This window comes from Athene noctua, chromosome 9 (genome assembly GCF_965140245.1).
Source record: "Athene noctua chromosome 9, bAthNoc1.hap1.1, whole genome shotgun sequence".
NCBI lineage: Eukaryota > Metazoa > Chordata > Aves > Strigiformes > Strigidae > Athene > Athene noctua.
This window is the reverse complement of record NC_134045.1, coordinates 12,788,889-12,802,686: the sequence shown is the minus strand read 5'-3', so window position 1 is coordinate 12,802,686 and position 13,798 is coordinate 12,788,889. Positions and strand designations below refer to the sequence as shown.

The 13,798-nt window shown below is 38.3% G+C and overlaps 1 protein-coding gene across 8 annotated transcripts in view; it reads left to right on the top strand.

Moving 5' to 3' along the window:
• The window catches only part of PHKB (phosphorylase kinase regulatory subunit beta), an 87,522-nt gene that overhangs the window by 69,892 nt on the left and 3,832 nt on the right, over positions 1–13,798 (top strand). For all 8 annotated transcript variants that reach the window (XM_074913039.1, XM_074913038.1, XM_074913044.1 and 5 more), the window contains 5 exons: positions 1,091–1,293; positions 5,208–5,342; positions 9,395–9,524; positions 9,925–10,032; positions 11,368–11,508. In XM_074913039.1, the coding sequence (XP_074769140.1) occupies positions 1,091–1,293; positions 5,208–5,342; positions 9,395–9,524; positions 9,925–10,032; positions 11,368–11,508 (717 nt within the window). The remainder of the gene's footprint in view (positions 1–1,090; positions 1,294–5,207; positions 5,343–9,394; positions 9,525–9,924; positions 10,033–11,367; positions 11,509–13,798) is intronic.

Sequence of the window (13,798 nt, the reverse complement as noted above, 5' to 3'; positions counted from 1 at the left end):
GGGTAATAAATTTATTTAATAACAGAATAATACTAAAATGACAGGTCAGTGTCTAGATAAGAAGGGAAAAGGCTTGATTTACATAACTCCTTAGATTTTATATATCTGCACCCTTATTTCACGAAAGTAGATGGAGTTAAGTCATAAAGCTTCTTTTTAGTGAAGATGTAGCCACTCTCTCTGTAATTGAGCATAAGACAATGGATGGGTGGCGATTGAGCAAAACGTCTTTTAGGATTTTAGTTTTCTGTTAAATTTTAATCATCAGTGTTTCTTCCTTTCCTAAGGACTTTTTCTTTTTTAATCCCAGCACAATAATTAAGTTCATGAAGAGCTGTTTCCAAATAACAGTGATAGAATATTATGTATTCTTGTTTTAAAATGTATATGTGTATACTTACCTGTATGAAATACTATTATGACAGGTTTATCTTTGTCTTATTCCAGACTCAGATCTGGGTATGTTCTTCTAGCACTACATAGCTATAGGGGAAGCTGCACCTACATGCAGCATGATTTGTAGCTGTTTATTTTCAACTTTTTAACATAACTTGGCTTCATTGATGCCTTTATAATAATGATCGTTATTATAGGAGAAAATCTAGTGTTGCTGTGTTTTACTGACCGTGGATTAGAAGCAAATCAGAATTTTAACAAAATCCCTTTTATTTGGTTAAACAATCCAGTACCAGCAATATATTTTCTTAAAATGAAGGCTGTAACTTTTAGGATGCTATTAGAAATAAGAAAACAAAACTATTTTGAATTTTAAGTGAGCTCCACAGCTGACATGTCAGAAATGAAAGACTATCTGAATGTAGTGCACAGTCATGATTATACAGCCAATTTTGAAACCAAAGCAGTCGTATTTTTATTTTCTTTTGGAAAAATATATTCCATATTTACTGGGGTCTTTAGTAAATTTTGTTGTTTTAATAGCATCCAACTTAACAGTCATTGACATAAAATTATTTTTGTATTATGATATTTTAACAAGAGAAACAGAGTTCATGAAGTTTCATTTCTGAATTGCTTCTGTGGTGCTTTTATTTCTGTCCATATCTTCTGATTTGTTTTCAATATACTGTAGGTGACGCTTGGAGCTTTTGGCCAAGAAGAAGAAGTTATTTCTAATCCCTTATCCCCAGCAGTGATTAAAAACATCATTTATGAAAAATGTAATTTGCAAGATGAAAGAGAAGCCGTAGTTCAGCAGGAACTTGTCATACATATTGGCTGGATCATCTCAAATTCACCTGAACTTTTCAGTGGCATGCTGAAGATACGGATTGGGTATCTATTGTTCTTACTACTAGTATTGCAGGGGAATGTACGTACTTCAACAGAGATTGTTGCTACATTGCAAATATGCTTTATGTAAGATGATGCAGCAAAACTTGTATGCTTCAGTTTGACATTTCTAGGAAGCCTGCTTTAAATCAGTGTACCAAAACCAGGGACACAACTAATCTCAAATTTGTCTGTCAACAGTGTAAAGTGGAGGAAGGGCAGTCCTTTTAATAGCTTTCCTACAGCTAATACAGTAAACTATAGGATTTTCCAAAGCTTGATCCCTATCACGTTTGAACTTTAAAACCAAAATCAGCGTAGTGGGGTTTGATGCATTCTGTACAGCAAATCATCAGCAGCAAGTGTGCTGCCTCCAGGTGACCCTGTCCTGCCAGCAGCCAACAGGCAGAATGTTCTGCCTGGCTCACGTAGTGGCCAAGGAGGCAGGGGCCAGCTGGCCAGCCAGACTGTGTGTAGCTCTGGCATAGACACGTGAGTCTCCATTAGCAATGCAGTGGGTTGAAGGGGTTCTGTTTTAGATTGCAGCTGGCTTCATATCCTTACCTGAAATAATAAAGTAAGCACAGAAGTGATGCTTCTGAGACAGTTTCCTACGTGGCAGCAGACACAGAACACACTGGGTGCCATCTAGTTTCCTGGTTGCAGAGTGGATACGAAGTCTGTTCACAGTTTGCTCTCCGTGCATGGGTAGCAAGGCAATCTCTACAGAAATATTTTTATCAAGCAGTAGGTAGAGGTGTAGCTGTGCATGCTTAAGGCTGGTAACTAGCATGAATTTCATTACCAGTAAACATGTGATGTGGACATAGTCCTAGAAGCATAATGAATCAAACCAAACCAAGTGTTGGTGTGTGCTGCTGCCTGCCCACCTATTGGGCAGGTTAGAGGGACATGGCTGGAGGTGAGGGATGTGCTGTGCTGGCAGGGAGGGAAGAATCAAGAGGTAGAGAGGACAGTAAGAGCTTTTACTGTCAGACACTTTCAGGACTTGAAGAAGGAGAGGAAAGTGTAGTCTAGGATTAAGGCTCCTATGTATGAGGCCTTTAAAAGCATTTTGCTCACTTGAGCAGTCAGTCACCTATGTCACATAGGTTTGGGGAAAATGGGTGAAGGGTAGAGACTGCATAAATGTAATAATCTAGGAAACATGCAGCATGGATTTGATTCCCTTATGAAACCACACAGTTCTCCAGATCAACATGCTTCTAGTTGCATTCTCTGGTTTCTAGTAAGTGCACAGCTCACAATATGTTGTCTAAACCAGTCTGAAAAGTCTGGCAACCATGAGCAACAAATCCCTTGGAAACAGTGTTTCAAGGTACTTAAACTATTTCTTTTCAGAGTTGCAGCACAATGATCTGCCTAAAAAGATAGCTTGTTCTTTTAGAGTATTGTCTGTAATGGAGACTTTGGGTAATAAAAGCTTCTGCAGTTCAAAAGTATTTACCATTACAGCTTTTCCTAAAATATTTTGAGGCACCAAGCTATACTTGGTGAATATGTCTATCTGATACCTGGCATAACAAAGACATTGTTCAAGAGTAGTTCTCTACACAAAAATATTTAAGTGCCATGGTAAACAAAAACCTGATTTGTCTTATAAGGTTGCTAAAAATTTCTTTTTGTTCTTCAAAGAAACCCCAAAACACACACACACACCCCCAGTTGAAAAGTAGCCCTATTACAGACACACACAACACTTCCTGACTGTTCATCAGCTACATAGTTGTCCAATTCTATACTAAACAAGTTAGGTTAAGTTATACATAAATTAGGAACCACAAACCTGAATCAAGTTTAAAACATAATTTACCGACTGGATTGTTGTATTTAGGCCTTTGATAAGGTGACCTAAAAATAGTCTGTACTGGAGTGTTATATTCTGTGGTATCTGCATTTACGTTGCTATCTACAGAAATTAATTATTTTTTCACATTTAGGAAGAGAAAGATGCATTTGAATAAGTACTACTTTGAAGAGGCCAGGTGCTGACTGAGATTTACAGAATTAGTAAGCATGCTTTAAAATTAGAACTTAAGTGTGCCATCTTCCATATTTTTTTCATAGAGAAAGTATAGCATTTCAGCACTGGAATTAGATACCAGCAGTCATTTCTCTAGCACACAAGATTCATGCTTCTACTTTAGCTGTACATTCCAGTCATCATAAAACCAAAAACTTTTCAAATCACCTGTATTACATTTAACTACAAGGACATCTATCCTTTTGCACTTAAATACATTTTCTGTACCCTGTACAGATCCATGTTACTCCTTTTTCGTCCCTTTTCTCATTCTCTGTATCTAGTCCTTTTTACACGTTTTTTTTTTTCTTTCTTCCAAGGTTAATACTAAAGATTCAATTTCCTTTATTTCAGCGTTATCGCCCACTCCAGTGAGCAAAATTAACCTTCTTGCGGAAACACCATTCCAGTTTGATAATAATTTGATTTAGTGTCTTGTTATTGATTTGTTTTGAGAGTTTCATGTTGAAATACATCAAGTTCCTGACAGCCCTATTACTGTAAAAACCTCCAACCAACTGAATTCTACCTACTTTTTATCAGTGGAGAGTTTGGTAGGAGGTCCACTCTCAACTATGTTTTGTGGGCCACTGCAAAAAGAAAATAACTGGTGAATGACTTCCACACAGATACATTTGAGTCATCAGTGAAAAAAGAACTGATGCCTAAACCAGTTGTATTTGTTGATCTGAGTAACAAGAGAAGGACACTATTCACCCACTAAAGTAAAATAAAAGTAGCGTGTTCTGGATAATGTAATATTTCCTAATATTCTCTTGTATCTTGCACCTTCAATGAATGGTTCTAGAAACCTCAAATTTAAAGCAACGCTGAATCAGCTGGCCTAACACCTCAGAATTCTGTGTAGTTACTGAGAATCCTTCAGAAAAGATTGTGACTTGACTTACATAAACAAAAAGTATTCTGTACCTTGTGGGCTAAATAATTAAATGCCTGTGGAATGTGGCTGTACTGATAACAAGGTAACTCTCAGGAATACTCTGCGTTTTCTGATAAACAGAGCAAGGGTCTTTGATGTAACCCAGACTTGATCAGGTGTTGTACAATGGACTGTTTGAAGAAAACACTAGTTAAATTTCTTTTCCCTTTTGATAGTAATAACTACTTGAATTGAAGCAACATAGATGGTAAGAGACTGAGCTGCATGCTGTTATCTTGCTTCAGATGTATCTATACATTATTTCATCTTTGAAATTATATTAGAGGCTGTAGCACTGTTTTTATATAACGTGCAGAATAAAATTCAGCATTTTCCTTCAATAATTTGCAAAGTTCTGCCTATCAGAATACCTAAGGCTGAAAAATTTTCACTGTTGTCATATTTTAATTTAATCAAATCTTTTCAAGAGAGTAGCAGAAGAAAGAAAAGTGCAGAGACTACAAAAAGGAATTTCAAAGGCTAAAACTATAAGTAAGCCCTGAAGACTTTTAAAATGTAAAACCATATAATTTTTACATTTTTTTAAAAAACTCATCAGCGAAATGCGTATACTGTCAGCGCATAATTTTGAGTAGGAATTTTAACATCAAAAGGCAGGTGAATGTTTGTCTTAATGAACATAGGACATAGGGGAATATGTGATCAAATATATCTTCCCTATGAAAAGCATGCTTCACAACCCATTTCTTAAAAATCTGTGGATTATCCCTTTCAGTTTGTATCATGCTGCAAACAAACGCAAAATCTGAGTAAATTCCACAATACAGTAAGAGTGGTAAACTATTTGTTTGATACTTTATTCATGTCATGACAGCCGAATAGCAGGATCATGTGGAATTCTTATGATTGACTAATTTTCATCTTTGGAAACTTCATATTTAATTAATAGATGTATTCTTCCCTTTGCTTCAGATGGATTATCCATGCTATGAAGTATGAGTTGAAAATCCGTGCTGGGGATATGCCAGCAAAGGACTTATACCAGATGTCCCCTAGTGAAGTGAAGCAGCTTCTGCTGGATATTCTTCAACCACAGCCGCAGGGGAGGTAATGAGATGTGTGGGTTTGTAGCACCTGTTTTCATTCATAGTAGGCTGTTCAAGTAATTTTTATTTCTGAACTACTTTGTATACATCTGAAATTACTAGACACCTGCAATCAGTAATGTACTTATTTTAGAAAAGGTAGCAAAAAATGCACTTTTTCATTCTTTCACCTTTGTCCAGGTTCTCCAATTGTTTCTTTTATTCATCTTCCCTTTTCAGCTTTATCTTTGTGAAAGTCTTACTTCATAGTAGTAATCTCTATACTTTGGCAGTAGTACAAAGCATTACATTCTTTGATGTGGGGAAAGGAGCCAAAAATTACTCAATACCATCTACTTAAGTAACTTATAAGAACGGTCTGTCTGTTCTTCAGTGTCCTCTTTCTTCCAGCTTATTCTGTGAATTAAGAACAGATGTCTGGAATTTTCAGGAGAAAGTGGTGCTGCCTGAAAGTTGTAATCTTTTCTCGAAGTTGTAACTGGCTGCCAAAAAGAGTATTCATTGTGATGCAATGTGTACAAGACAAAAGATAAAATTCCAATATTTCCAATTAACTGTATTGATAAAAGTCAAAAATCATCCTGTAGGTTTTACTTCTATTTAAGTTAGGTTAAATTTTGGCATATAATACTGCTGATCATTTCTGTAGTCCTTGACTGATGGCCTTTGCTCTCAGCAAAGAGGAAGTATACCACACATCAGACTACTTATGTTCCTGCTTAATTCAGAACACATTCTGGTTTTTCCCTCATCTACAGTGCCTGAGAAACAAGCTCTCTCTCATCTAGTTTGTGTCATGTAGAATCCCAGTCCAACTGACTGTGCACTTTGTTTCTCCCACATGCTTTCCACTGTATTCATTGTGGTTATTAATGCTTGCTGTTTAGTTGCTGTCTCTGCTCATGTTTATGCTGCCATTATTCATGTAAAACCTTAGCAGAACAACCCTAGGTTTCTCTTTGCAGCATTTTCTGTTAAATATTATGCTATTTAGGAAACAATTTGGTCAATCACAGTAAGCAATTTGAGCACCATCCTTCATTAGAGATCTTGCCTGAGTTGTCACAGTGCCTTCTGCTTTTGATTCCTTTAACATACAATAGCTGGATCAGCAAAGAGCAGTCTGGTTGATTTTCTCAGGATAAGGATTCTTTTTTGGGGGTTATCTGAGTACAAAAGCTAGCCAGCACATCCTTCAAAACTTCCTCTTTTAACTTCTTCCTGTACAGTATTACAAGCTTATTTTTCCTTACGCATTAATGAATTGTTTTTAAAAGTTCTTTTCCTGCCAGGAAATACAGAACACTGTCTCCTTGCATTTTCTTTCTGTGACAGTTTTTCCTACTGTTGTGATTTTTAGAAAAAATGTCTGCTGCTGTGATACTATATATCACTGCCAATTAATTTGTCATACCTGAAGGGCTAGTGGTATATTTACCTCCCTAACAGTCTCTCCACAGCTAACCTCTTTCCAGGTTTTCATGAAGGGTAAAAGCTGTGCGGTTTTCCTACCTCTTACACTGGGTTGCAGGATTATGATACCATATATCTGTGTATAGCTCTGTATCTCGCCAACAGAGTGCAGACTTCCACCAACACCTTTTTGGCCTATTTATGTAGGTCACAAGATTGCAAACAGTCTTTTTAAAATGACGCATTGTTCTTTTAATGGTCCAAACAGTTATAAAAATAATTTTTCTCATACAGCTTACAGGACTCTCTTCCTTACCATAGTAATTTAGATAGGTCAGAGTATTTTTGACATCTTCAAATGGTTCTTTCTTTGAAATCAACCTTTTATTTCTATCACAACTTGTCTTTTTGTTTTTATGAATGTTTTCTTGGCCTAGTCCAAGGACAGAGTTGTACAGAGAATGAGATGGAACTGTCATAGAAGGCACAATTGTTTGGCAGTGAAGTGTTTTATTGAGAAGTGAGTTATGAGACTTTTTTAAATTTGGTATGTTAATCCAGTACAGTTATACATGAAAAAAATCACTGCTTATTGGCTTGATCATGTCAGTGGTAATTAGAAGTCCATAGTAAGTCACTGACAGCTATTGTATCATAAATGCTTTAAAGCCTTGGATTTAAATATCTCCTTTGTTTTCATAAAGCATATCTCAGTTACCTAGAGCTCAAACCTCTTCAGAAGATGCATCACTTACTGATAGTTTTTTTTCTCTTTTTTATAAAATACTTAAAAAACCACCACAACCACGCTGTTTGCTTGGTCATCTTAGTGTAGCTCCCAACTACACTAGAAACTTAAGTGTGAGAACACACATGGAGTTGTCAGAAGTAGAGTTCTCCTTTCTGGTCAGATCTCAGAAGGAATTCTCACCATTTCTCCAGTATTTAAGATTAAGGTTTTTCAATGTAAGAGCTTTTTGTTATTTCATCTTACATACTGGCATCTGCATAAACAAGTAATTTTACTGACAAGTAATTTTATTGTGAACATTCAGGCTACGCTAGCAATACAAATAGAAGGAAAACTAAAAAAACCCAAAATATTAGTCCTGAATTTCATTTGAGCTAGGCTACAAAAGTTCTGCAGAACAACAAAGATCACAAAGTTGCCAAGTTGCCCAGGGCATTTCCCCCCCCCCCCATGTTTTTTTTTCTTTCTCTTCAAACAGCCTACCAGAACCAGGTCTTTGAAATACAGAAAGCCATGTTACCAAGCCAATTTAAATGTAGTTTTCCTTAAAAAAAAAAAAAAAAAAAAACCAAAACAAAACCCAAACAAATTCATAGTGGTAAATAATATGTAATAATACTGTGTTGATTCCTGAGTTGCAAATATCCAGATATTTAGGTGGAGAAACTTTCCACCTTTCCTGAATAAGGTGCGTCCTTAAATTACTTGTTCCCTCTTACTAAGGTTATAAGAGAGCTGTTTGTGACCTAAGAATACATGGAACATTTTTTAAGAAAGCCCTTTTGGAGGAATATTAAATGAAGACACAAAAGTATTAGTTGCTTTTCATCAGAGATTTGCTTCCTAAGGGAGCTCTCACTACTATCTTACCATATAAAAAGAGATTTTCTACTTAAAATTTAAAAACCAACTAAAGACAGTAACTTTCAGGAAGACTCTTCTGTCAAATATGTGCAATACTGCTACATGAGATTTAATTTTGTACTGTGAATCGACCAATTAAAATCATATGCATGGCTGCCACTTCTTAAACTTTTTTGGTGTCTCAAACATTTTGGCTACAGCCCCATTACTGTAGTAATACTGAGAAGTTAAAATATGGAAATTGAATTCCAGACTTCATCTTTGTAAGTTTTTTTTTTTCTAAAAAAAGGCAGAGACAATATGCTTCTGAAGGCAAACAAAATTTGTAATTTATGGAGAATGTAACTCAGTTTGTTCAAAGCTTTAGTTTAACACAACGATTCGTCATATTTTCTGGATTTAGAGGCCACTTGTTTTTCTGCACATCGTCATAAAAAACCTACCTTCAGCAATCCTGCTGAAATGCATTTTTCTAACCTGGTATTTGAATTGGAATTATAGGTGTTTCTAATCCATTATCTGTTGCATTTTGTATTTTATAGATGCAGAATTTCATTGAGCTGTGTTTATATATTGAATTGTTTTGCCTATTGTAGTATGATAAAACAAATTCTAATATTATAGTTAATACTGCTTTTTTTCATTGTGTATAAATTTGGCTGTCATAGGTACCACACAGTGACTTCTGTTTTCTGTATGTTTTCGTTTACGGTGACTTAAATTGATTAGACTTGATGAATTCAGCCTACTACTGTTACTGTACTGGATAGATTTCACAGTTCTTCCAGTTACTTAAAGCACAAACACACACATAAGAATAACATCCTAAATTTATATGCTGACCATCTTGATTTTGTTTGCTTTAGAGTGTAACTTACCAGAAAGCGCAGCATATACTGCATATGCATCATGAATATGTATTTGATGTCACCGCTTACCTTACTGGCTTGCACCACAGAACAGGGCTTTGTTCTACATCTGTAGCTGTTTTTTCCTTCAAGTTCTCCATGTTCTTTGTCTTGCAGAGGCTGGCTGAACAGAAGACAGATAGACGGTTGTCTCAATCGAACTCCTGCTGGATTCTATGATCGGGTGTGGCAGATCTTAGAAAGAACCCCTAATGGTTTAATAGTGGCAGGGAAATTTCTACCACAGGTAAAAACAGCAGAGATGCTCAGTTATTTCTGCTCCATCTTACTATTAATGCTAAATTATTTTATCACTAATGTTGATTTTATGCCATAATGTACTACTTAGGCTAATTTGTTCCTGGTATGATTTTTTTTCTAAAAAAAGTATTTTCAAGTTTTCTTTTTGGTTCTGAGTAAAATACAATTAGAATAAAATGGAAGTCACTTATTTCTACTAAAACAGATTTATAAAAGCATAACCCTTTCCAAGTCATGGACTCTGAAATCTGCTCCCTTTTTTGATCCTGTGGTAGTCATATTTCTTACTGAAGTATTATTTATTCTGCAAGCATGTAGTCTCTGCCTGGGGGTGGTTTTGATTTAATGCAAATGGTCTTTGAGTAAAAGTATTATTTGTTTTTCAGCAACCAACCTTATCGGATATGACGATGTATGAAATGAATTTTTCCCTTCTAGTTGAAGATATGCTGCAAAATATTGACCAGCCGGAATATAGACAAATTATTGTAGAGGTTTGTGGCCTACAATGAATGAAATTTTATAACGTACATGAGTATGTTACAGCATAAAAGAAAATAAGTATCCAAGGCTCAAATATTTGAAGAAAGAGCATTTTAAATATGAACACTTGCTTCAGTGGTTTCTCCACAGATTTTTGTATGATTAAACAGGTTCCTGTTAACATGTTCAGAATATACTACGTTCTCGATGCTCTTCCTCTTTAGCAAATAGATAAGTGTTAATGACAGCACCAATACCATTAGGTCACAGGAGGTGAAAACTAGTAAGAATAATTCCAAAGTAGCTTTTCTTCATGTCCCTAGCCCATGCCTTTTCCTAACAGTTTTCTGGATTTAGGGAAAAACTGCTCTAAAATATCAGTTTGCCCTGTGTAGATTCTTCTTTCCCATTTTGCTGAGGTTGTCCAGTAAGTTGCCTTATGCTACTGAATCAACTAACGTCCAGTTTCCTTATGTTCCCACCTAACAGTAAAGCAAGAGGCTGTTTAAACTCCTTCCCCACCACTGCACATAATGTATACTTTTTGAACAGATCAGGAGCATCTGTACTGTTGGTAACTGACAGCTGTGCTGTCAGCAGCATTCATTGTTAGTCCCCAAGTATATGCCTCTGTCACTTGTGCATTATTCCTCCACAGTAAAATCAAATCCATCTCAATTTTGGCTAACAACTAATGGTCATGCTGCTTGCTGGAACATCCCCAATTTTTGCTAAAAGATAACACAATTATCAAAACCCAAGATGACCAATATAGACTCTTAATACCTACTTGCAGTTATTACAACAGGTCGCTCATGTTCACCTTCCTATTTTAAACCTCCTTCAGATATAAGGAAGGTAAATTCTCTTGAACCAACACTTTTTATTACTGTCTATTTGACTGTGTTTTTTATAAACTTTGTCCTAGTATGATTATACCATATGTGATTATACCTTAGAACATCAAATGCTGAGGTTCAGTGTTCGCTGCTTTTCATCCTGTCCAGATGCTGAGCACCAGCATTTGGGCAGCCACAGATTGAACTGAATAAACTGGAAAATAACTTCCCTGGCAAAGTTAGATGTTCATGTCAATCGTTTATGCAGTGCCTTTAACTAGGTAGTCACCAGAAATGTTAATCATCCATAAAAACCGGCTTTTTCAGTGATTTTTTTTTTTTAATCTAAGTCAGAATTCTATTATCTGTGCGCTATTACATGTGCCATTAGTAAATGGTTTCCTGCTTGAAAGAGGCATATGTTAGTAATTATTAACAGTGCTTTTATATAACCTGAATTTTAAAAAAATCAAATTTAAAGTCTTACAGTCTTTTTCTGCGTTCTAGTTGTTGATGGTTGTATCTGTTATTTTGGAGAGAAATCCTGAGCTAGAGTTCCAGGACAAAGTGGACTTGGACAAAGTGGTGCAGGAAGCATTTCATGACTTTCAGAAAGATCACAGCAGTCCGAAGGGAGATGAAAAACAAGTGAGTAAAATACTACTGTCTTAGAGAATTTATAATTCTTACTGAAGTTAGTTTTAAATGTTAATTCTGTGTGATTCTGAATTATTTTTTATTCTTAGATCATAGAATGGTTTGGGTTGGGAGGGACCTTAAAGATGATCCTAGTTCCAACCCCCTGTCCTGGGCAGGGACACCTTCCACTAGCCCAGGTTACTCAAAGCCCCGTCCAGCCTGGCCTTGAACCCTGCCAGGGAGGGGGCAGCCACAGCTGCTCTGGGAAACCTCTGCCAGTGTCTCAACACCCTCACAGGGAAGAATTTCTTCCTTAGATCTAATCTAAATCTTCCCTCTTTCAGTTTAATGCCCTTCATTCTATTCTTACACCCCCTGATGAAGAGTCCCTTCCCACCTTTCCTGCAGCCCCTTTCAGCACTGGGAGGCCGCTCTAAGGTCTCCCCAGAGCCTTCTCTTCTCCAGGCTGAACACCCCCAACTCTCTCAGCCTGTCCTCACATGGGAGCTGCTCCAGCCCCCCGAGCACCTTTGTGGCCTCCTCTGGACCTGCTTGAACAGATCCATCTCCTTCTTATGTTTGGTGCCCCCAGAGCTGGACACAGCACTGCAGGGGGTCTGATGAGAGGGGATTAAAAGGGGAGAATCCCCTGCTGGCCACACTTCTCTTGCTGCAGCCCAAGGACACGGTTGGCTTTCTGGGCTGTGAGCACACATTGCTGCCTCACAGTCAGTTTTCCATCCACTCATACCCCCAGGTCCTTCACCGCAGGGCTGCTCTCAATCCACTCCTCGCCCAGCCTGGATTTGTGCTGGGGATTGCCCTGACCCATGGCCAGGACCTTGCACTTGGCCTTGTTGAACCCCATGAGGTTTGCATGGTCCCACCTCTCACTCCTGTCCAGGTCCCTCTGGATGGCACATCCCTTCCCTCCAGCATGTTGACCGCACCACACAGCTTAGTGTTGTTGGCAAACTTGCTGAGGGTGCCTCGATCCCACTGTCCATGTCACCAGGAAAGGGGTTAAACAGCGCCGGTCCCAGCACCGACCCCTGAGGAACAGCACTTGTCACTGCTCTCCACTTGGACATCGAGCTGTTGACGACAACTCTTTGAGTGTGACCATCCAGTCAATTCCTTATCCACCAAGTGCTCCATCCATCACATCCATGTCTCTTCAATTTAGAGACAAGGATGCCATGTGTGACAGTGTCAGAAGTTTTGCACAAGTGTAGGTATATGATGTCCATTCCTCTTCCCTTATCCACCAACGCTGTAACCTTGTCGTAGAGGGCCATCAGATTAGTCAGGCATGATTTGCCCTTAGTGAAGCCTTGTTGGCTCTCACCAAACACTTTCTTATTTCCCATGTGCCCTAGCAGTTTTCAGGAGGATTCACTCTATGATCTCGCTGGGCACAGAGGTGAAACTGACTGGCCTGTAGTTCCTCCAGTCTTCCTTTTTTCCCTTTTAAAAAATGGGAATTATGTTCCCCCTTTCCAGTCATCAGGAACTTCATCGGACTGCCACGACTTCTCAAATACAATGGATAGTGGCTTGGCGCCTTCATCCACCAGTTCCTTCAGGAGCTGTGGATGCATCTCATCAGGTCCCATGGACTTGTTCACCTTCGGGTTCCTTAGATGGTCTCAAACTTGATCTTCCCCTACAGTGGGTGCTTCTTCATTCTCCCAGTCCCTGCCTTAACCTTCGGTGTCTTGGGTGTGGCTGGAGCACTTGCTTGTGAAGACTGAGCCAAAAAAGTAACAGTACCTCAGCCTTCTCCATATCCTGGGTAACTAGGTCTCCCGTATCCTTCTGGAGAGGGCCCACATTTTCCCTAATCTTCCTTTCATCACCAATGTACCCATAAAAGCTTTTTTTGTTGCCCTTAATGTCCCTGGCCAGATTTAATTCTGTCAAGGCTTTGGCCTTCCTGACCTGATCCCTGGATGCTTGGATAGTTTCTCTGCATTTCTCCCAGGCTACCTGTCCTTGCTTCCGCCCTCTGTAGGCTTCCTTTTTGTGTTTGAGCTTGTCCAGGAACTCCTTGTTCATCCATGCAGGCCTCCTGGCATTTTTGCCTGACTTCCTCTTTGTTGGGATGCATCATTCCTGAGCTTGGAGGAGGTGATCCTTAGGTATTAACAGTGTTCTTGGGCCCCTCTTCCCTGCAGGGCTTTATCCCATGCTACTCTACCAGGCAGATCCCTGAAGAGACCAAAGTCTGCTCTCCCAAAGTCCAGGGCAGTGAGCTTGCTGTGCGCCCTCCTCGCTGCCATAAGGATTTTGAACTCCA